Source organism: Nyctibius grandis, chromosome 5 (genome assembly GCF_013368605.1).
Source record: "Nyctibius grandis isolate bNycGra1 chromosome 5, bNycGra1.pri, whole genome shotgun sequence".
NCBI lineage: Eukaryota > Metazoa > Chordata > Aves > Nyctibiiformes > Nyctibiidae > Nyctibius > Nyctibius grandis.
Genome location: NC_090662.1, coordinates 64,087,078 through 64,110,592, shown reverse-complemented (window position 1 = coordinate 64,110,592; position 23,515 = coordinate 64,087,078). Strand labels below are relative to the sequence as shown.

The 23,515-nt window shown below is 44.0% G+C and overlaps 1 protein-coding gene across 1 annotated transcript in view; it reads left to right on the top strand.

The window, feature by feature from the left end:
* Positions 1–2,405, top strand: part of RIC8B (RIC8 guanine nucleotide exchange factor B) — a 40,272-nt gene extending 37,867 nt beyond the window's left edge. The window contains exon 10 of the mRNA XM_068401066.1: positions 1,289–2,405. Within this exon, the coding sequence (XP_068257167.1) occupies positions 1,289–1,400 (112 nt within the window). The 3' untranslated portion in view covers positions 1,401–2,405. The remainder of the gene's footprint in view (positions 1–1,288) is intronic.
* Positions 2,406–23,515: the final 21,110 nt, after the last annotated feature.

Sequence of the window (23,515 nt, the reverse complement as noted above, 5' to 3'; positions counted from 1 at the left end):
ATCATGTTTTGCAGTGCTGCAGGCAGTGGGATTTTTGAGCTTACCACCATAGTGTCTGGTTGCCACATCTGTGCAAATAGCTGCATTTCTCTTGCTGGTCTCTGCTCCTCCTGAGCAAAAAAGACTCTTGGAAACTTAATTTAACTGCTGCTTGACTGTACAATATCTAGCATACGCATGCCATGTAACTCAGGTGTTGCCTTTCTTGCTGTTCCTATGGTTGTGTCAGGTGAGATTTCCAGCTGGGTACAAGCAACTTTTGTCCCTTTTTTCAGCCAAGGTAGTAGTGCAGACCAGGCAGAGAGCTGGTGAAATGCCTTTGCTTCCCTATTGAGTGATGGAGTTTTATTGTCTGTGGCTCAGGAGGGTGGTATATGTGTGTTAAATCAGCAGTTTTACTGGGATGCCTTTCAAGCAAGGCGTAAATTGACATCAAGCCTTCACTGCTTTATTTAAGGTGACTCCTGAATATTTAGAGGTATTCTCCATTATTTTTTTTCAGCAGAAAATCAAAATGTTATCTTTGCCCTTAAAGCTTTTGCCATAATCCACATATAAATGAGGTGATAAAAAGTAAGGATTAAATAAATCTTTGCTAATACTTTTTGATTGGCTTAATCAATAATTAATCATCTCTTAGATGAGGCTGTAGCTTGTGGAGTAGATATAATTGGATTAGCTGCTGAGAGGCCTTTGGAGCTTTGAAGAGATTAAAATGGCTGTCAATCCTGTAATTAAACTGCCACGAACAAAAGCAATAGTATTAGAATCAGTCAGCTTTTTTTAAATGAATCAACAAGTACTTACACACCCCTAGTAGTGGTGTAGGCAGAGTCTGTTCTCATCACTGATTTATTTCCTTCAACAAGATGAATATGTATCAAATCATTGTTTTCATTGCCTGGGCAAATATTGGCCAGAATGGCAGGTGAAATTTTAGGAAGAAATGACTGTCAGAAAACTCTTAGAAGAAAAGCTAGTTTGTGTATGTCAAACAGTGAACCTGCTCCTTGTCTTGAGCCTATTAGGCACTGACTTTTCATGGTGTCTTTAATTGGCTAAGTAGGTTTGGCCTACAGGAATGAAGTCTTTATCTGTTCTGCTCGTCCCCTCCCACCTATTTTGGAAGGTTTTTTGTTCCTCTTCAAAACAGAGGGCTTTAGCAGAAATAACTTCCTTTTAAAGGCTCATTATGTACTAAAGCATATACTGTATGTGACTGTATTATACATGTGAATTGATATGTGTGCATATGCTAATATATATTCTTTTTTTAAATCTCTTGCAGAGATGAGCTTATAAAACCAATGGGGCTGCGGCCGGATGGTACAATGGCTCCTTTGGAAGAAGCAGTCAGCCAGTACCATACCAACAAGCAAGACAGTTCAGATTCAGACTAAAGCATCACCTGCTTTACTCTCAATTCTCCTCTAATCCACACTTTTCCTTAGAGCCACGACATCTTTTATCTAGGCTTTTTATCCTCACATTAGCCAGCATAACTTTAACTGTTCTGTTATTGAGATATTTAAATGATGGGTCCTGTGATGTAATGTCTGAATTTTTATTATGTCTGTTTAAAGAACATACCCATTTATTAGTTTATAATCTTTATTAATTTAAAACTAGATGTATTTCAAAGGGATAAAGAGTGAAAGCCTATGATGTAAAATAAAATACAGATACTTTAATTTTCCAGAATGCTGTTTTCTGAGCTCTGTAGGTTTTCCCATTCTTGACATTTTATTTTTTTTGTATCGTCTTGCCAGTCTCTCCCTTTCTAGAATTGTAATTAAAGAAGCGTGTTTGCTTAATGGCATAGGAGCAGAGTGTGTTTAAGCTTAGAAGTCCGACTGACTGCGTGAAGCTACTTTAGCGGGCATTCAGCAGTGATTTCAGAGTTACCCTTTTTAAAATGTCATTGGATTTCTAAGTGCTACGCACTTCTGTGGTTAAGCTGCTACTTCAGATTTTAACAGTGTGTCAGTCGCTGACTGCTGCTAAAATTACCTTTAAATTGGGAACAAGATCATGTATGTTGTATGTCCTCCCTCCACCCCCATTAAGCCCACACAAATGTACCCCACCCCCTGTCTTTGGTTAAGTAAAACCATCCCTATTCAGAAGAGCATTCAAGTATGTACACTTAAATGTTGCCATGAATGGGAGTGGACTAAAGTGAAGTGCATGTGCAAGTGTTTTTACTGAATTGGGGCCTACTTTTGGAGATTAACAGGTATGCCTCACTTGAAGGGATGTCAAACTAATCAACAATGAAATATTTCCTTTTAGGGAGAACTTAAGAAGCAATGGCATAGAGAATGGGAAGGTGGGAAGGTGAATAAAGCATCACTTCCAACTCTGTACTCTTTAAAAACAAAGATTAAAGTTTTAGGCGTGCTGCACTGCTGTTGTTGCCTTTTTGCCTGCTTGGTTTCTTTCTGAGTTTCTCCCAGTGTGAATTACATGAAGAATAATCCATGTCCTAGTTTGTAATTCCTTTTTTTTTTTTCACTCAGAAGCATACACATGCTGTTCTTGTGAACCTTTCAGAGGCTGGCAAAGGTTCTCCAGTTTGTCTTTGTTTCCTACAACTTGACGCTGGTTCCCTGAACTAAGGAAGTTGGTGTTCAAAGACCTTGTAAAGGGAGGATTTGGTATGAAATTGTGCTGTGGTTTCCCATGTGAGGAGCTTCCACAGATCTCCTTAGTCTTCTGAAAGGACTAAAAAAGAAACAATGTACTGCTGTCTTCTCAGCAGTTAAGTTTGTTTTCCCAAAGGACACTGCCAAGCCATAGCAATGCCTTTTTTTTTTTTGCCTTTTTAAAAAAAAAAAAAAAAAGAAAACAAGGGAACTTAAGGACATTAATTCTATACATTTCTGTATGCTGGGACCTTTCTGAATGTTAAAATGATCAGTGTTTTGATTTATGACTTGACTTGGGCTATATTGTCTGCTGCATCCACATGGAGCATCATGATTTGCATAGGGGAAAAGGAAGCCAGCTACTGTTCCCACATAGCAATAGCTACAGCAAACCCCATCAATGTCTTGATAATATTGTAATCATACCTATTATATAGAAATCCAAAAGGGGGAGGGAGGAGTTGTCCAGGAGCAAAAAAATATGCTTAGCTACATCTAAGCTGGGTCTCAAAAATGTAATTCTGGGTTTAGCATCATCCACTGACTACTCTGAGTGCAGCACAGGCAAGTATTAAGTGTACTGCAGGTGCGAAGAACTTAACGAACCCTCCCTGAGGAGCAAAACTAGCTCTATTAATGAGGAATTGAGTACTGTCCAGGTATCAGCTGAGGCTGTTTCTTGGGGCTGGAGAAGCAGTTATTTCAGTAATAGGCTGTATGTGTTGCTATACAGGGATGAGAACAGAGCGCGAAAAAGAGCAAAAGCTCAATTTGTTGCTTCACAAGTTGTAGAATATGCTCCTACAATTAGCTGGCTAAAGAGATTAATAAAACAATAATGGCTTCAGGGACCTTGTTACAAATGGTATAGCGTGAGGGTTTTGTGGTTTGGCTCCTGCCAATTGCAACAGGGCAACAATAGTCTCAATAAACAGTTCTGCTTAGTTTATCTTGGAAAATACATGGTTGTAGTAGGTTTTACAGGCATGAGATGCCACTTCAATTGAAAAAAACGAAGACCAAGCATAGAAAAGTTCTGCCTGAATCCTCTAGCTCAAGAGTGACTTTCATAATTGGGTTGCCTGCAGTGGGAATGCAGGTTGATCTAGTTATAAATTAATAACTGCCACTAGTGCAGTATCCCAAAGTATCTGTTGTTCCAAGATGATAGTTTGTGGAAGGAGTGTTGCAAGATTGTTGGATTGTCTTTGAAATGTAACGTAGGTCCATCCTTAGCTGCAGGAGCTGGAGATCTGGGAAAGTCTTGGGACAAAGTTCCTCCAACCCAACAGTGCATCTGCTTCCTGTGTGCTGTGTGATGTTTGTTTTCTCTTCAAAGTAACCATGCCTGTGTTAAGTTTTCTCTTGGATTGGGAGTCTGGAGAAAAGTAAAGTGAGTATTTGGTGGGGTTTTTTAAAAAAAAAAAAGCTCCCTGGAATTGTTTGTTTACTGTGAAATTAGGATTTGCTCCTGAGTTTATTTTCAAACCTCCGAAATTGGAGGTTTGGGCAACTGAACCTCATTTAAACCAGTAAACTGGGCAATGACCAGTTTGGGGCATCTTATCTCTTTCCTCCACAACAGAGCATGGAGGTGCCACGTCTGCGTTTGAATGAGCATCCAAAGTTCCTGTCCAATGTGACTGTGAGAATCTGCTGCAACATGCAACCTTTTAATACCTGGTAGTCTCAAGCCTGGAGAGCAATGAAAGGTTTGCTGCCTCTGTTAGCAGTAACTCTGATAGAGTTGTTACGTAGGTATGTAACTAATGCGTTATATCCCCCATGGTATGAGCTATTCTGTATTATATGAAATAACAATATTTGACTACATAAATGCATGCTTTCATTTTTCCTCCAAAACACTTGAGTGCAGTTGACTGAGAAAATACTGTGATTGGAAAAAAGAAGCTCTTCTGAGTAAAATGTCAATAGATTTTCTGATGGTGACTGTAAAGGTTTCAGGGTTGGGGTTTTTTTTTTTTTTCAGGTTTCAGAGACATGTACCTTTTATTCCCAAAAAGCCTTTCACAGTCAGTCCCAAATACAAAAAAATTGTGTTTCAATCTTTATTTTGGCATCCACAGTCTGAAGTAACACAGTTCTCAAGAAAGCTCATCAATGATTTGGAAGCTTTGCTTTTCTTTGTTTCCCATTAGAGTTATGAAACAAAAGATGACGGGAAATTGCTGAAATTTGTCAGAATACTTTGTTCTTTTGCAAAATAGCTCAGATGTATTTGTTTAAATGTTCATGAAAACTTCCTGGCAGGTATTCTCAAATACTAATTGAAACTTTATGTGCCCCAAAAGTGGTTTTCAGGAAAAAGGGACATTTACAATCCATTAAAAACATTGTTGTGAGGAAATTACCAGAACTTTAAAGAAATTTGCTGAAGAAGAAAACCACATTAGCTTCAATGTTTTGAATATAGAACATTGCTGTATATTGTGTGTGGCCAAAGTAGATTTTTTTTTCACCCTATATCTGAACTTTTTCCAATTACCTGAAAATCTGCAATGGCTTAAAAAAAATAGAAAAGAGAACAACCAGGCAATAGTATATTTCTCTCACAGTTCTTCAAGCAATAATTTTCCTCTACCTGGGTGAAAAATTGGTTGTCAAAGGTGACTTTAAGGAAGAGAATATTACAATGAAGCTGTCGTATTAGCTGGTTGCCAAGCATCCTGGTCCAAAGAAGGAAAGTAAACCTCAAAGCATCCAAGGTCCCAAATCTCCTGAAGGAGCATTCCACAACATTGTCCTTCACCTTATTACCACAAAACAGCTAATAAAATCCTGTGCTTTAATAAGACTGGCTGTAAAAAGACTGTTCCACTGTTCAAACAGTTGAGAGCCAGACTTTGCTGGTCTTTGACGAGCAGCAAGTTAAACAGCTGCCCAGGTCAGATTCTTTTCTGGCCAAGCATGGAAAACTGCTGATTTAGTAGTAGTGCAAAGATGTAGCTCACTTTCGGGGCGGGGGGGGGGGGGGGGGGGGGGGCGGTGGGAAGAGGGAGCACAATTTAATCTGGCAAATGAAAATATTTGTTGCATTAGCATCTTAGTTACTTGGATGGCTCTGGCTCTTATGAAAAGTGATAGGGAAGATTTCCTGGTTTCTTCATGCAAAAACTTTTGCTCATCCCGAAGTTGGTTCTCTCCAAAATCCGTGTTCTCACTCTGGTGATGCAATATTTAGACCAGGAATTTTGGGGGGAAGTGATGTTCTTTTAGCTTTGCCATGTGTCCTCCAGCTAGGTGTGCCTGGGAATGCAGAAGCAGCTCTAGCGCAGGCAGCTCAGTGCTGGCTGAAGAGCAGGCAGAAGAGCCTGGGAAGGTATGCTGGCACTCCTGCCTGACCTCCGCTGCCATCCAGCTGCCTGGAGCTGACCTGAGGGCAGTGGAGGCCCTGCCTGGCGGAGGTGGGAGCTGGGAGACCACCCTGCCTATCTCCTGCTGCCTGTGGGTAACCAAGGCAGGCACAGGCTGCAGGGCAGCCAGGTGGATGGGGGAGATGCAGGTGGCTGCGTGGCACGGAAAATGGTGGTAACTGCCTCTTTGCAGTAAAGCTGAGTATTTTTCAGGGCTCCTCCTCTCACCACCAGCACCACTGTTTGCAAGTGAGTCCGGTTAATCCTCTGCTTTTACCTGTTACTTGGCCCCGTGGGAGGCTGTGCCTTCCTTAGGCTATTGCCTTTGGTTGCAAGAATTGGTAACACTTTGGCTGTTTCATGTCTGCCCCTCATTTTGGAGGTACGACTTGCTTTCCTCCTTGAGAGCGAGCCCCCATTCCTCGCTCTGTACAAGTCAGGATGAGGAAGAGGCATTTCCACAAGAAGAGACCAAACTTGTTTCATGGGAAGGAGGTAGGAGCAGCCATGGTTCCTGTCTATGCAGCCCTGGAGCCACTTTCAATTCCACCATTAGACACCTCTAAGGGCCAGGCTGTCCCACAGCTACTCCCATCTCGGTGGCCTCTGGCTAGTCTTGAGGACAGCAGATCCAGTCTGACAGGTAGGGAAGAAAAAGACCCCCAAACCTGACCATTGCCACAACTGGTCCAACATCATTATCTGACAGTGCGTGGCTCAGGTCAGGTCCCTATCCTGGCTGGGAGCTACAGGGTCCAACAGGATCCAGTAAGCTCCTTGAGCATCCCGGCTTTCTCTAGAGCAGGCATGAGCACAGATTACTGAACTGCTGATGTGCTTGGGAATTGATCCCTCCAGCAGCATGCCAGTCTCTGTGGGGTACCTAGGCAGGCTTTTAGAGGTTGGTGAGGAAGGAATTATTCAGACCACCCATCTTAGCTGGCTAAATTACCAGGGTAGTCTCTTCAAGCTCCTTCTCCAGTCACGGATGACAGAGAGGACAATTCAGAGTAAGGCTAATTTGGGTGCACTGAATGACCCTCTGCAGGAGCTTTGCTTTCCCTCCCTTGACTACAGAGGGAGCCTGGTGAGACCAGCTGGTTACATTTAACTGCTAAATTGCTTGCCAAAAGATGGGTGGTGAGAATTCCTTCCTTTTTCCCCTTTGCCACGTACCGCACTCTTCCCAGAGCAGGATGCTCGCTTGCTCTCTCCTGCAAATTTGGAGAGCGCTCAGTGCAGTGGGATATGGGCCCCCAGGCACCACCACAAGACAAATGCTGAATCGCAACAGTTGACAGGTACTGTATAATATTGTGTGTAGGATTTCATGGACTTTTGCTTAAATAGATCCTTTAAAGCAGCTTTGCTTTTGGGAGCCTGTTTAATAACTTGCCTCAGTATAAGCCAAGTTTTACATATGTCTGAAATTTAAAAAGCAAAGTGAAACTTCGAGCAAAAATTGTAATTAGGGAGGTACAGATACGAGAAGAGAGGACTTATAAGTTCTCTCCAGATGTTACAGTTGGAGAAGAAGGTGAAGCCATTCAAAATAAACCCGCTGAGATTGCCCCTTCCTCTTTGCCTGATAAACCCATTGCAAATCAGAACAAAAGCAGCCAAGATCCACAGGCTTCAGGGCATCCGTAAGCCCTCTTTTACCTTTTAGAGCTTATGACAGATGCTGCCTGTGGGTGTTAGTCCTCGTCTAATCAAAAAGGCCAGTTCTTCATTCGGGAAGCTTAAAGTACAAGTTTCTGCCATATAACAGCCAGCAAGTGTAAGAATCCAAACCTGAACCTTAAACTACCAGGATTCTAAGGATTCAGGATTATTTTATGCTCAAGAAGTGATCTTGCCTGGTTAATCACAGTGCTGCGACACATCACACTTCCAAAGGCATCTGAAAAAACAGTAGTTTATTTTTTTTTCCCTTTTTGAGAATAGAGTAGTGACTGCCTGGATTCCCTCATGTTTTCTTAGTCCCCAAATGTTCCTAACACCCTGTTGGGCAGGAATAGTTCCCATCCAAGTTGTAAAACACACTTATAAGTAGATGGGAAAAGCATGAACAGAGTTGCACGGAAAACAAAACCGCCAGGAACAAGATCTTATTTTGCATGCTTCTCACTGTTGTATTTTTTCCCCAATTAGCATATTTTAAAGACAAGCCTTTTTTTAAAAAAAAATTCTGCTATCTGCCTGAACTGTTCTCAAGCTTTGAACTTTTCCATCCTTTCTATTGATTATGGCCAAGTGACCCATATTTAAAAAGCATTTACAATAAAATTATAGCACTTTCTTTTGTGCTGCCGGCTTTCCCAGTGAAAAGCTAAAATGTTTTAAAATTGTCACTTTTTGACAGAGGTAATGGCTGTAATATATTTAGCCTCTTCCCCCTTGTTGTGCTTAAAATGGCTATGCTAATAAAGGGCACAGCTGTCGATACTTTATGGCCTGCTGGGGGGAAGAGGGGGAACTAAGGCAAAAACCAGATTGACTGTGTGTCAACAAATGCAGCTGGGAAAGAAAAAAAAGAAGCCCCTTGAAGGCCCCTGCAACTTAAAGTCCGAGATAAATGATGTCCCTATGCTTAAAAAAAAAAAAAATGGAGGTTGGAATTCAATAATGCGGTACTGAAAAGGAAACTGCTTAAAACTGAAAGCCTTTTCTCTGCCTCTAGACAGCTTACAAGAGAAATGAGCAAAACTGACCACAGAAAGAGGGTGAGCGGCCAAGAAAGAAAACAAAAGCCTATCCTGGAAAATATATTGCGTCAACGAATTATCTGAAGTGCATTATCGCCAGCGGGCGGAGAGCGTACAGTTTAATGGAGATGCGACAACAAACTTTTACATGCCACTGCCTTTTGGGGGGCAGGCTGCTTTGTGCCCGGGCTGGAGGGGAGGGGAAAGGGGAGCTGTAATTATTCATAACAAATAAATAAGACCGGGGAAAAACAGCTGGTGGGGCTCCAGGGGACGTGGCTCCTTGGGGAGCCGGGCCAGGCTGCCCCATGGCTCCTGCCCGGCACAGCAGTGTCCCGCAGCCTCCCTCCCCCTGCGCCCCGCTTTGAGGGGGCTTTCCCCTGGGGCCGCTCTGGTACGAGCCTCTCTGGCCTTTGTGAGGCACCATGGAAAAAAAATGATGCTTTTCTGCTTCCTGGGGACAGCAGCCATAGGAGGAAACACCATTTTGTGTCCAGGCAGCCCTGCAAAGCCTCACACCGTTAACTGTGGTGAGCCAGGCTCCGGCAGCTGACACAACATGGCAGACATGGTCCTTCATGCCCACCTGTGCAAGCAAGAAACAAAGTCAGCAGAGACCAACTGCTCTACCCAAGCCCTGGGGTGGGGAAAGCCAGTGGGAGCCATGCCCCGGCAGCTGGGGATAGCAGAAGGAGAAAGGTCATGGCCGTTGGGAAGCCCTGCGGGAAATGGCTGGCCTGTCCTTGCCACCCTGTCAGCGCTGCAGCTGAGATGGCAGGGAGGCTCATCCTCCCCAGAGCTGGTATGCCCCAAGGATGAAAGCAGATGTTTTGATTGTGGTAGTTTTGTTATTTGTTAGCTAGTGGCCTGTCTTTTTTCATTCATAGCAATGTATGTTAGGACCTAGACCTGTGCTTCAGGTAGAAATGACCCCTCAAATGCCCATCTGGGAGGAGGAAATCCCCTGGGCTGTCCCCATGAGGGGCTGCGGCAGGTCCTGCCCTGCTGGCCATGGGGGCCCTGGGTACAGCATGGAAAGGCTTGGAGCCCTTCCTGAGGCACAGCGAGAGGAGCGACAGGGTTGTAAGAGGCGTAGGGATGGGGAGCTTGAATTACTCCAGTGAGGAAATGGCAATATTGGATGCAAACCTGCAAGAATCAGGCGGTTTTCATTCCCAAGGTCATGACGCAGCTTGTTACATGGAGGCAAACCCATAATAAAATAATGAGTGACAGGAAGCCATTTGTTCATTGTCCTTTCTTGGACAACTGTGGAAGATGAGGATAGTTTTTCCCAGCCTAAGGCAAAATGCCTTTGTAAGTATGTCTTGTGTTTCCCAGAGGCACGCCAAGAGTACGGGTGAGGCTGCATCAGTGCCATAAAAGCTCCTGTATCCGCCTGGTGAGAACCAGGGTCCAGACACTCCTGCTACCCATTCTGGGCCTGGAAAGAGGCTTTCTGGGAAATAAAGGCTTGGCAGCAGGTGAGGCCAGGACAGCCGGTCAGGTTATTCAGCTGTGAATAACCTCTGCTTCTGCAGTCGGAGGGTGAGGAGGTGCAGTCTGGGGTGGGATGTCCTACTTTTAATAACCGTCTTCTCTTCCCTTTCACCTTCACACTTCTGTCATTCCCAACCCCCATGACTTTTTTTTTAATTTTTCATTCAAGGCTTTTTTTGCCTTGTTGGTTGCTCCCATTCAAAAACACCTGGAAAAGGCGGTCAAATGGAAAAAAGGGTTATGTGTTTTCTCAGTTTCCCAATTTTTGTGTTCATGTGTTCTTTTTAACCTCTACAAATTCTCAAAGAATGAGAGGAAGGAAAAACAAGTAAGCAAAGACAAGGCGAAATCAGGAAATCGGCAGAAATCCTGAAATGAAATAAAACAGTCATGTCAAATTTTTACTAAAACAGCAGGACACTAAAACGGCACAGAAAGTTCTCATTTCCTTTTGTAATTGTTTGGAAGGGTTTAAAAAGGCCATAATTTTTACTATTCCTGCTAGATTTCACTTGGTAAAGCCCTTGCACCAGTAGAAGTCAATACCACCCAGAGTTTCTGTGTCTGTGGGATGAGCAGTTTGGCTTTGCTTTTCTTTAGAGAAGAGTGGAGTTTGGTGCGGCTGATGTGCAAGAGGAAAAACTGAAACATAGCTGTGCCCAAGGACAGAAAAGGTAAGAGATCGCTCGCCCACACTTTGGTTTCTCTGACGCTGCCCTGTTTTGACTTTGGAAAGCAAATTTCCTTGTCTGTGACCGTGACACACTGTGTGAGTTCCACTGCCTCTTTGTAGTTGATAGTTGGAAAAAAATGGAGAAAACCAAGAGAAAAATACCTGAACTCTGAGTGTGTGATACAACTGAGATGTTCACTGATGTGGGTTGATATGATTTTACCGACAAAGGTTCTCCTGAAGCTGGGTTAAAGGTGGAAATGCATGGTCCCTGCTTAAGAAGTAACGTTATGAGACAAAGCAATGCTAAAGTTGGTGCAGTGCATATAGCATGACCGTAAGTAGCTCAGGAGTATCTGAGCTGTAACTGCTTTTGGAGAACATTGTCCAAAGGAAAACATCCAACAGGTTCCTGGAAGACCTGTGCACTGGGGGACTCAATGTCTATATCCGTGATTTAGAAAACAACCTGAAAGTGCTGGAGGTAGCACAGAGATGGTGTATAATGGTCGAAGCCAATGAGTTACGCAGAGGCTCCATAATCCCTGCACAGGGAATGTGGGAAAGTGCTGTTAGCCAAAAGGAGTTGATCCCTTCCGTACGGTGCTGGTGAGACCATGACTGTGGCCAGCTTCTGTGCCCATAATCCACATATCTGCAGAGGCCTGAAAAAACCCAGTGAGATGATTTATGATCATGCTGCTTAGCACACTCAGGGGAAGGCTAAGGGGAGGCTGTGTGGGAGCCAGAGCAGATGGTTTTTGTAATTTTTGCTTTGCAGACCACCACAGTTTTCCAGGGGAGGTGCAAACCTGGGATAGCAGCTGCTGAGCTCATAGTCTTGCTTTGTTTAATTATCATTCACAGACTGTTTAATAGGGGCCCGGAGACCCTAGGAACCACCAAGAGCCAGAGGTTGACAACAACCAAATACCTCCGTAGGAAGAAGGTATATAAAACTTTTATTTACTTAATGAAGCTGAAAAAAAAATAATAATACTTTATGTGCATAATTGGGCATTGAAGCAACAAACTGTGAGGTCTGGTGGGTTTGCTGCGACCTGAAGCTCTTTGGTTGGTCAACTCGCCTTCAAATCTGGATAGCCAGGCTTGCTGCTGCCATTGGTGTTTCATGTGCTATTGTGAGGCTGCAGGCCCTCAAAATGTCTGTGCTTTGTACCAGTTACTTATAATGCAGGTCTTCATGTCAAAGCCTTTTAGGTATAGTGTCTCCCATAGTCCTTTTAAACAAAAAAATCCCAGCAAGCAACAGGTCAGATTTTACCTCTTGTTTTTAACATTTTTTAAAATTTCAGGCACTTTTGTATGTTGTCCTCATTGCTTGGTCTATCAGTTTTAACGGTTAATGTCTTAAATATCTTGTGTCTCAGCCAGAGCCTGATCTTTGGGGCTGGTGTTAATTCTCTTATTGTCAATGCACCTGGTGTGTGGGTCCCTCTGCCTCCCACCCAGCCTCTTGTCATCTGTGCTGGTGTCCTTTTGTCAAGTGTGGGTGATAGGTGGATTTCTCAGAGGTATCAAGTCACCTAAAATTTAACTAAAGGAGGCAGGCAGAGAGGAGAGAAGGGTTCAAGTGTGTGCTTAGCCTCTATAAAACACCAGAGGATCCACATGAAAAGGAAATTAATAAATACCTTACTGCAGGTCGGGTTTTGGGCCAAGCTGGCACCTTTCTGTGATTCTTAGGCGCTATCAACAACTGGGCACAGGTGTATAGGACATGAGTTTTGCTCGTTCTTGTGTGCATGAGCAGAGGGTCTATCTCAAAAATGTCTTTGGTAATTGTTTCATCCTTCTAATAACCTGCTTCCTGATCACACCGTCACTGTGTGTAGGTACACGTGTGTTCCCCTCCTTTCCCTGTGCACCCTCTGGTAGCTTTTAAACCTGCTGGCCAATTTCCGACATACCTGTCAGCACAGTAAAGGTGTTAGAGATATGACTCTCCTACACGTTTAATGAAAATCCATGCCCTAGAAGAAAAGAGAGGTGCAAAATGGGCCCCCACTGATGGAAAGGCTGAAGTACATGCTTGTGGTTTGCTGGAAAATTTCCTGTGTAAATACCCCAGCTCAGCCAGCTCCCAGGTCCCCATCAGATGCACATCTGCAGGAGGCCAGATGTTAACCCTTCCAACGCAACGATGTCGTTTTGCCATATACTGCCTCGTACCGCCTCCCTGCTCCTTTTCCTCTCCCTCCACCTTCTCTCCCAGAAAGACAGCCCCTGGCTTTACCTTGCCAGCTGATGATTAGAAGCAAGTTTAGGGATGCTTAGGGGATGCTTAGGGGATGTGCTAGAGCTCAGGGCTGCAGATAAGGTAGGTGTCTCCTTGTTTCTCTGCTCGGAGAGCAGCTCATCTCACCTGTGAGACCTGTCTTGGGAGGCATTACTCGCTCTCCAGGGCTGCCCGTCTTTCCACTGACTCCAGAGCAATCTGCAGCAGATCAGACACCTATTTTTTCAGACAATTAAATCCTTGAGTTTAATTTTAATACTGCCTTAAATTCAGATAGTTAAATCCTGAGACCTGCTCTCAGCAGATGTGTTTTTCCAGGAGAATGAGGAGGGCTGTTTTGCTTCCCTGCTGCCCCTGAGCTGTCTGGTGAGGTGCAAGATGCTACAGCCAGGGAGCCCGGAGTGACTGTGCTGCCCTTGCCCACACCATGACTGCGGCCATCCCATGTTTCTGACTGGGAAGGGGGCTCCCAGGCGGTGTGGCAATGTGCCGGCTGAGCGACACACAAGCCCACACGTGGGTGCCCATGTGTATTTTTAGCTCTGCTGCCAATGCTTCAGAGTGAGTTATGAGATGGTTGGGAGAGATGGATTCAGTCCAGGCTTGTGTCTCTACCACAAAACCGGGCTGTGGTTCAGCATCAGGCAGGTTCTTCAGCCTTCAGCTTGCCCTTAGGTGGGGGTGCAGCAGCTGCTGGAGCAATTTGTGGTGCGAATAACCGCAGAGCGCAGCCTCCAAGTTACCTTCTGCTTGCAGACCCCTGCATTACCCCAAATGAACGTGAGCAGATTTGCAGGGGAGGACATTACAGTGCAGGATCCCGGCACTGAAAGGATTTAATCCAAACATTTGAGAGAGTCAGAAAGCCAGCTGGATCCTGACAGGAGGGACATCGGTGCAAAGCCCTGGCTGGGTTTTTGGTGCTCGGAAATCTTCCTAGCAACCCCCATGTGATGAGTGCTTTGGTGAGGAACTATATAAAAATGCCAAAAGTATAAAAGTTATGCAATAAGGTGTTTGGGATCACAAGGAAGACCTTGCAAATCTAGCCCTGAGGTATTTGCATGTAAAAAAAAAAATTACAGCTTCTTTCAGCTGCAACCTAAACTTTGTGCTGAGTTAAATCTCCCCAGCCCTGGGCTGATCCCTGAAGCCCCTCCCGGGTTTTCAATGCATCCAACAATGAAAGTGAAATCCAATCCCATCCAATTAGAGGAAAATGAATGGCTCATCTACAATAAATGGGCTCTGAATAACAATAAGCCAACAAGAGAGCAATGAACTGGAGACAGAGTACAATCTTCCTGAATGTTAATCGGCAACTAACTCCACAAGCTTCTTAGAGGTGGAAAGAATTGGAGGAAAATAGATTAGGGAAGCTTTAGAGCACATTGCCTTTTAACTGCTTAGGCCTCACATTTTTACCTAAATACAAGAATGTTCCCTAATGCTGCCTTTTGCAGGGTGAAGGAGGGGATGTGATGGGGGTGTTTGTTCTCAAAGTTAAATGTTTTCAGTTTATTTATAATTTGACATGGTAGGTCCTACTGTATACCCTCTAGTATTATTTCATGGGTTTATTTATTTGAAAGTCTCTTTTTAAAAGTACAAAGTAAAAGGGCAGAAACCTTGGAAAATATTTTCTGTAGATCTGAGGATTTGGGAAATGAGGCTGAATGAATCCAGAAGTCAGCCTAAGACTGAAGAGAAGTGGAGAGGCAAAAGAGAAAGGATTAGGAAAACTCTGCAGTTCAGCGGCTGAAGTGCTGTCCATACCCAGCAGGCTAACTCGATGCTGCCTGCTCTCTGGTCCCACGTAGACACCTTTTTACGCTCTCAAGGTTAATAATACACAAAATACCCACAGAACAGCCCAGCTGCTGCTTTCCACTGCCCTCAGCCCCACAGGTAATTTTTGTAAAGGCAGTGAAGATGCAGGATTCCTGACCCATCACTAAGAGAAGCCCCTGCAGCCATGCAGGCTCCATATTCAAGGCAACCAGGTCTCACCAGGCTGAGCTCGGTTGCCCACCCTCTCCCTTCACCCTGTTAATTTCCTAATAACCTTTTTTTCCCCCTCCAGGCAGAAAGGTTATTCAGCTGGGCCAGCACTGCCATCCTTTCCTGCCTACTTTCATCCACAGGAGCCCAACTCAAAGCCCATGGAATCCCACTGGCCAGCGTGGGCATCTGATCAGGCCCCATTAGGTGAGGGCAGGTTAACCTCACTGCAGCCTGGGCACCCACCTTGGCCATGGTGGCAGTAGGTGAAGAAGCGCGTTGGTCCTCTGGGAAGAAAAGTGCTCCTGCGCTGGTGATGTGCAGTCATGGTGCCATGGCAAAAGAGAGCACATGGTGAGGTCCAGCAGCTCACAGCACTCATTGTTGTAGAGAGCCTGCACCTTCCTGATTTGTGGTGAAAATGTTGGTTTTACAAATCCTAGTATCTATAATAACATATACAATATATGTATATATACACACAAGCTATCCCTGCTCATTTCTGAAGAAAGCTGTCAAGGATTTTCTTGCAGAAATCATGAAAGTAAAGGGCCTTCAAAAAGTGTAGTGATGTGAGGGGAAGGTGCCATCGCTGGCTTTGAAACATCCCTGGAAATGTGACGCATGGTAATGCATGCTGTGGTGCGCAAGTTTGCAAAGAGGCTGAGATGACGTGTTCCCATCCATGCCAAGGGGTCTAATGCTCGTGAGGGTGCTCTGCGCCCCTGCACTCCTCTGCTCCTTTGGTGTCTGCCTATGCACGCTCTTCACGATGGCTCCCCGAGGAGGGGGTCCTAATAGCACCTGGGAGGGCTGCAGAGATGTCACACGTGGCTTTTCTTTTCTCTGTTGGAGCTGAGCACTCAGCTTTCATGTTCAGCTTGTGCTGCCAGGGCTGTTCTTTACATGCAGGAGGGAGAGCAGGTCCCTGGGCAAACCTGAAGCTCTGGCTGAGGGCAGTGGGGTGCAATGCGGTGGAAGGGAGGTAAGGTCAGCTCCCAGCTCCCAAAACAGGTGGTCCTGAGCAAACTGTCTTCTACAGCTCACCTACGTAGCTCCTCAGGTATGCAAAGGCTGCAGTGTGGCAGCCTTTAGAGAGTTAACCAATCCCCATCAACATGAATCCTGAATGCATAAAACAAGCTAAAAAGGGAATGGAGTAACTTTTAAGTGACATGATACAAAATATCTCTATAATTTATTCTATCAGCAGGGATTATTGACGCAAATGTTTCCTGTGTTGTATTCCTTATCACAAATGTCTTCCCAGAGGCAGCTCCAAATGTGATATCTCATGGCCAAAAAAGCTGGCAAACACGTCCATAGAAAACCAAAGTACGTTCTTTCTCTGTATGGCAAGATGGGAAGGAAGAGAGGAGCCATATCCCCCTTTCCCTCTCCTAATCTGCTGTATAAGCAAAGGGTTGTTCATTGTATTCTTTTAGAGGAGCAAGAATTTGATAGGCGTATAGATAAGCTATTAAGTAGTATACGTGCAGAGCTAAAGGGGATTTGGAAGGGAGAATTATTCATTTGTTAAATTAAATAACAATTTGGTCTCGGCAGCATTAAAATAAATTTCCAAAGGCCATTGTTTGTTTGAACAAAGAGGGGAAAGGAACTGTTAGAAGCAGTTTACACAGTTCAAATATGAGGGGTTTTGTGCGTTAATAAGACCAGCGCTGGTGCTCAGCATGTAGCACAGAAAACACATTGGCTGTAGCATGCTGGACACGCTCTGGCCACCACTTGGGGACAGAGTGTTGCACCCTGCCAAAACTTAGCACTGACAGCAAGGAATGCCAAGGGGAATTTCAAATTCCGCAAATATATTTTTTCTAAAAACAGCCTTAGACTGTTGGACCAGGACAAGGCAGTGGCAGTGGCCAGTAAAAGCCCCAGGCTTTGACCATTTGGGGGCAAAATAGTGTTCCTTTCCCTTCCAGCAGCCTCAAAGAAGCATCATCCTTCCCCCATCTTCCCTTACCCCCTCAGCAGCAAACACAGCACGTTTGCTGAAGCCTCCCACCTTGTTTGATTTCTTGGCTTTGGTCATCACTAAACCTACACCTGCGATTCTTTGGTTAGTCTGAGACTTTCAATGCAAGAGAGTTACTCTATCAGTCCTGGGAAGAGTTAGGACAGCTTTGCTCCCCAGATTAGGTGCAGTGTCACATTTAGCTCAGGCCTAAGCATCTTAAAAATATTGAAGATCTTAGCACCGTAGCCTTGTTATGCAAGAACTGCATGGTTTTATGCTCATTGCATGACAAAAAGGGAGTGGCACCAACCAGTTAAATTGTTGGTCCAAAGTTTTATAAAACCAGATCCTGGTAACTTGATTTACCCGAAACAGCACCATCTGTTCTTCATGGTTATGCCTGTGGAGACGGTGGTACTGCTTATGTAAAAAATTGCTACACATTGTGGGGGTCACAGTGAGGGTACTAGGTTGAGTAAGGGGAACAACCTTAATTGATGAAAAAACAATTTTCTGTGAGGGTTTCAGAGTGGGTATTTTCATTTAGAAGAGCAGTCTGTCTCTCGTGAAAACAAATTCCCTTCTCATAGGTGCTCATCACATTTTCATTTTTTGGCAGAAAGGGGAACCATCTCCACTTGCCCCTGTGACCATGATGCCTCCAAAGAATGATAGTTCGAGAGCTGATGTCCCATTTTCTTTTGGTGCTGGACCATCCCTCCTCTAAGGAACTGTGCCAGGAGCTCCTAGGAGGCTCCTGCCCCTACTCCAATTGGCAGGCAGCCGAGATGCTCAATAAATGGATGACCTTCTTCCGGCCAGGAGAGCTTCCTCAACAGGTACCTCAACAACGGTGCTCACACATCAGCCCTGAGGTAAAGTGGTTGGGGTTTGGAGACTTAGGGCTGCCCTCATCCTCCTCCCTCATCCTGACTCCCAGTCTCCCTGTGCCCTCTAAATGGCAGCCTGGCCTGCAGCAAGCTGGCTCCAGCACTGGAGGAAAAACACTTCAAGAACCTTGCAAGGCTGCAGGGAGGCCTCGCTGCTGAAAGCTTTGTTCATGGCAAACATCTCAGTCCCTTGGACAAGGTCTGATCTCCCTGCTCCAGTGGCCGTGGTGGGCTCCCCCCGATCCAAAGCATTTTGGCCTGGGGATTTTGTGTCTCCCCTTGGGTTACTCACTAAGCTGAGGAGCTCTGTGTCCATGTGTGACCCAACTGTGGCTGCCCTCACCACGTCCATATAAAATGCTTGAAATTCTCTTTTAGATCACAGAATCACAGAATGTTAGGGATTGGAAGAGACCTCAAAAGATCATCTAGTCCAATCCCCCTGCCGGAGCAGGATTGCCTAGACCATATCACACAGGAATGCGTACAGGCGGGTTTTGAATGCCTCCTGAGAAGGAGACTCCACAACCTCTCTGGGCAGACTGTTCCAGTGTTCGGTTACCCTCACCGTAAAGAAGTTTTTCCTCATATTTATGTGGAACCTCCTGTGTTCCAGCTTGCACCCATTGCCCCTTGTCCTGTCAAGGGATGTCACTGAGAAGAGCCTGGCTCCATCCTCATGACACTTGCCCTTTACATATTTATAAACATTATTGAGGTCACCCCTCAGTCTCCTCTTCTCCAAGCTAAAGAGACCCAGCTCCCTCAGCCTCTCCTCATAAGGGAGATGTTTCACTCCCTTAATCATCTTCGTGGCTCTGCACTAGCTGCTTGATCAGCTGCATTTCTACTTGGAAAATAAGAGCTGAAAACCTGTCCCTTCAGCCTTGTCAAGTCTTAGCTGCTTACTTTTACCTTCTTTACTAGGGATAAATTTGCCATGTCGTATTTTGTATTCCCAGCCTGCCGAAGAGGCTGATCCCCAGAGCAGAGAGCAAGGCCAGCGCTGCCCTGGTGCTCTCGCAGGGCTACTCTCTTTGGAGCCTCTTGAACAAAGCGCCGTTTGAGACCTGCTTGGGCAACCCATGGCTCCCTATGGGGATCTCTTCTATTTCTGAGAAAAATCTGGCAAACTTTCGCCTTTTCTGTCCTGATGTTTGTGACTGTTCCCACATGAGAAGGGGTAAATTGCGGACTGAATGAGCTGGGTCCCACAGGCTCCCAGCAGAGCACTGAAGACCAGACACTTTCCCTCAAGGAGTTTTATGGACGTTGTGTAATTTGTGGGTTGATAATTAATGACTAACTCCTGCTATGACTTTTGCTCTCTTCTGTGTGCACCTGCCAAGCTGGGGGCAAAAGCGGTATAAATAAGGTAAAAATTATGGCCATGTAGTTCTTGGAAGGGAAGGTTGCCCAGATGACTTTTCTAATTATTGACATGAAGATTACTGACTCCGGGGGTATCAGTTGTTTGAAAGGCAGTGCTTACTGATAAGCATTTTGTTTACTAAGTAATATTTTGAAAGAAAAGCACCTGTTTTAGGAGAATACCTGGCTGGAAGGAAACCTGTTCTGGCGGTGCTGAACTGCATCGTACACATGGGCCAAAAGTGGCCTCAGGTAACGCCACTCTACCATGAGACCAGTTGTACCTATCATGGCACCTGTGCCCAGGAGAGGGTGGGATTTAAAACACCTTTCTCTCTTCAGTCACCCTGCTGAAAAATTTAGGCAGATCCCCTTTTTTCGTGACTCCTGCTCTTCAAACAACACCCTTGGAGGCTTTACAAAGGGAGTCAAAGCTCAGGCCAGAGCTACAAGGTGGCACTTTGGGTTGAGGTGTTCAACAGTCGTTGCAGCATCCAGCTCCTATTCTAGCTTTGGGCACTCACAATCTCCCCCATTTATCTTATAAATGCATGTTGTTTAAATTCAGATTTATTCCTGATACTGCTTTTCAAAGCCTCGATAAACCTTGCTGCAATCAGCTTGCTTTTATTTGAGTGACTGACTATATCAACAGTCACAGATACTTTGTTCCCCTGAATCTCACAGGAGAGCTCAGGTCTCTGGCCCAGCATCTACACTCAGCACGTCCACCCTGCCCCACAAAATCCAGGAACTACCCTAGTGCTGTAGCACTCCCACAGCACCGCCATCAGCAGGAAGCCCAAACTCAGAACCACCTTTTCTAACGCGCAGACCTCTGCCGCATGAACTCTGGGTGCACCTGTATTAGGTGTAGCACTGCAGGAACGACCAGCTCAGGTCTTCGTGCACAGCTTCACTTCGCTCAACTTGCCCAAAAAGAGATTTTAGAATATCTTTGCACTGGGGCAGCCAGGATTTAGTCTGCAAGCTCCTGCTGCACCCTCCAGTTTCTGAGGGGTTGCAGGCCTGCTACATCCTTAAAGGCTGCCAGAGTGTAGCAAAATTCATTTGAATTTGAATAAAGTACTGAACTTTATTTTCAGCCTTAAAATTCAAATCAGAGTGTGATGAACACATGCCTGATGGATGTGAATTTAAAAAAGAGCCTCTAAGCAATAGTAAGCAGAGCTGCCCATGTTTCCTGTCTTTCTGGTTTTATCCTCTGGAGAGCAAACAGTGGGAAAAAAAAAAAAAAAGCCTCTGCATTGAAACATCTCCTAAAACCTGGACCTCACTGAAAGATTTTCACTGATGTTTTTCTGTGAGAGGAAAAAAGTGACTCCTTAGGCAATATATGCTTGTTTTTCATCAAAATAAAATTTTGGTTAACACAGAGGGGCTACCCTAACTGTCTTAGGTTTAAAAAGAAAAAAAAAAAAAAAAAAAGAAAAAAAAGGAGAAAGGAAGGAAAAACTGGGTAAAAAAAATAACTAAAACACTAAGGTTTAATCCCAGCTCAGTTTTTGGCAATTTGGGCAGAGTTTTGTTGATTTGTAAGCACCGTCAAAACTGAAATTTATCTCAAAGTTTGCTATAGGAAAACGGCTGCCACGCTAAGTGTGTCTAGCAAAAAATTCTGAATAGTTTGTCAGAGAGAGAGAGAAAAACAACCAGCCTGTCCCTGGAGTTATAAAGGGCTCCAAATGGGCAAGACTCACCAGGTAATCCTTTTTCAGCAGAGGCTTGCAGACAAACTATCAGATCAATCCAAGAATAATAAAAACGTTAATTATAAGCTTTCTCTCCCTACAGAACATGTGGATTTTAATGCCTCTTGCAGGGATTTAGCATACATGAGACTGTGGTATATTTTTTTTAATGCTCCTTCTTGTTCTTTTATTCATAAAATACGGGAGTTTTCCAAATATGATGCTCAACTCCCACAGACTAAATCCTGAGCTGGTAGAAAATGGGATAACGCAGCTAATTCCCTCTGCAGCTACACTGATTTGCACCAGCTGCAGATCAGCCCTGTTATATCACCTAGGTGCAGAGTGAAGCTGCTTTAATTCTTTATTCTTGTTTGATATTAGTTTCCAAAATAAAACTGTCTTACAAAGTGCATGTTTACAAATGAGTCAAACCCCATTACACTGAAACTATCTCATTGTAAGCAGGTTAGATCAGCGTTCTTGTGATAAAAGCTTCTGATATTAGTGTCTCTTTCTTATGCAGGCTTAAAACTTTACTTGCAAAATCTCCTTGTATTCATTTGAACTCCTTTGGGAGATTTTTAAAAAAAAATACTCCAGTAAACACTGCCTCATTTAATTTTTAAAGGTCATGCTTGGAGCTGGCAGTTGTTATAGGCACTGTCCTCTGTAAAGAAAAGTCTTAACTAGCCAGGCACAGACTTAACCTCACCATCGAAAAACTAACATTGTCACTAGGATATGGAGAAACCATGGTGAAGAACTAGCAACAGCTAGACCACGGCAGAATGAGCAGTCGGCATCTGCTCGGTGGGCCTTTATCATGCAGTGTTGTATGTACGATTCAAAATGCACAGAACGATTGTTGAAATGATGTAGACAAATTGACTCAAATTAGTTTAGCATGGGCCATGCAAAGTTTAAGCTTGTTGAGCCCAGACACATAGCAACAGCCACCGCGCTTTGGAGGACGGGGCGTTCGAGGCGCTAGCAGAAAAGCAGTGTTCCAGACCAAGTTCGTGGGTTTGCTTTTGTGCCTGCTTGCCTCTTTTCTTTAATTTTGTCTGGCTCTAGAAAGTCTTGGCAGAAGCGATCCCTGCTGAAGACTACACTAGCACTGATAATTTTATAGAAGTACTTGTGAGCTTTAATGTCATTTTATACTTCCTTAATCTTTTGACTGTTACTTAATGACAAACAAATCCCCAAAGAACTGGAGGGAAAAAAAGATTAAAAGGATTTTGAGATTGTGTTCTCTGCTTTCAGTCAAACTGTCCCAAATCCTGCCAACACAATTCTCCAGTGCCCTATGACACCCCTCCCCAGACCACCAGGAGTGAGTTTCTTATTGTATTTACAGTAATCTAATTACAACAGTTCTCCAATTCACAGCCAGCTTTGGTATACAGACTTTAGCACAAACTCTCCTCTCAGTGCAGATTGCAAACTTTAAGCTTTTAAACTAACACACTCACAGAACCTCCCCCAAAAAAGTTCTGAAATGCTTGTGTAAGCTACTAAGATGTGTTCCCCCTCCTGCACCCGCCAATGCTTCTCTCAGATTTTTAAGTTTTCTTTTGTGCCAATTTACTGCCTAAACGTAATGCGAGAGTTCCTAAGAGATCACATTCTGTAAGGTTATAAAATGACAGTTAAAAACAGGTTGCCTGCCAGAAAATTTCTTTTAGAAGACGATATTTTTCTAAATACGTGTAGTGCCCTTAAATGTTTTTTTAATGTCTCTCCGTATTTCTGTAGTTGAAGAAGCAGCTACGTAGAGGAAATAAAGACTGAATGTTTTACTTAAAAATGAAAGATGGTCTCAGCTTAAAATTGTCATTGCCCAAAATCATTTGATGCAAACCTTAAAGCTGATTAACTTTATTTAGAAGAATCAGATGACAAAAGTAGATGAAGTTTGTACATAATAAAAATGTCAAGAAAATGAAGACAGAAAAGATTGTTTTATATGAGGCAAAACCTAAACCAAAAGTAGAATCCACAATGAATTAGCAAATCTGGACATTGTTAGTGTGTCATTGCAGCCATCTAGCTATATATACAAGTATTGCACTATTCAGTTTCATTTCCTTGACAGGTTTTCCATTTAAAGCTTTTCAAATAATACTGGGTTTACTGATACACACCTTCTGGAAATTTGAGGGAACTTTTCTCTTCCTGCAGTCCATCATTTGACCGTCTGAGCTGTGCTTACAAAAAGTCTAATCTTGAACTCACTAACATTAATAAAATCTTGAGTCCCAAAGACAGGAATAATTTAGGTCCAATATTACTATAAAACTGAGGTCTCCCTCATTACCATATCTTTTAGAAGATGAACAGAAGGCAGAAATACATGTATGCTTGTATTTCATTTGAAAGTATTTAAAATCC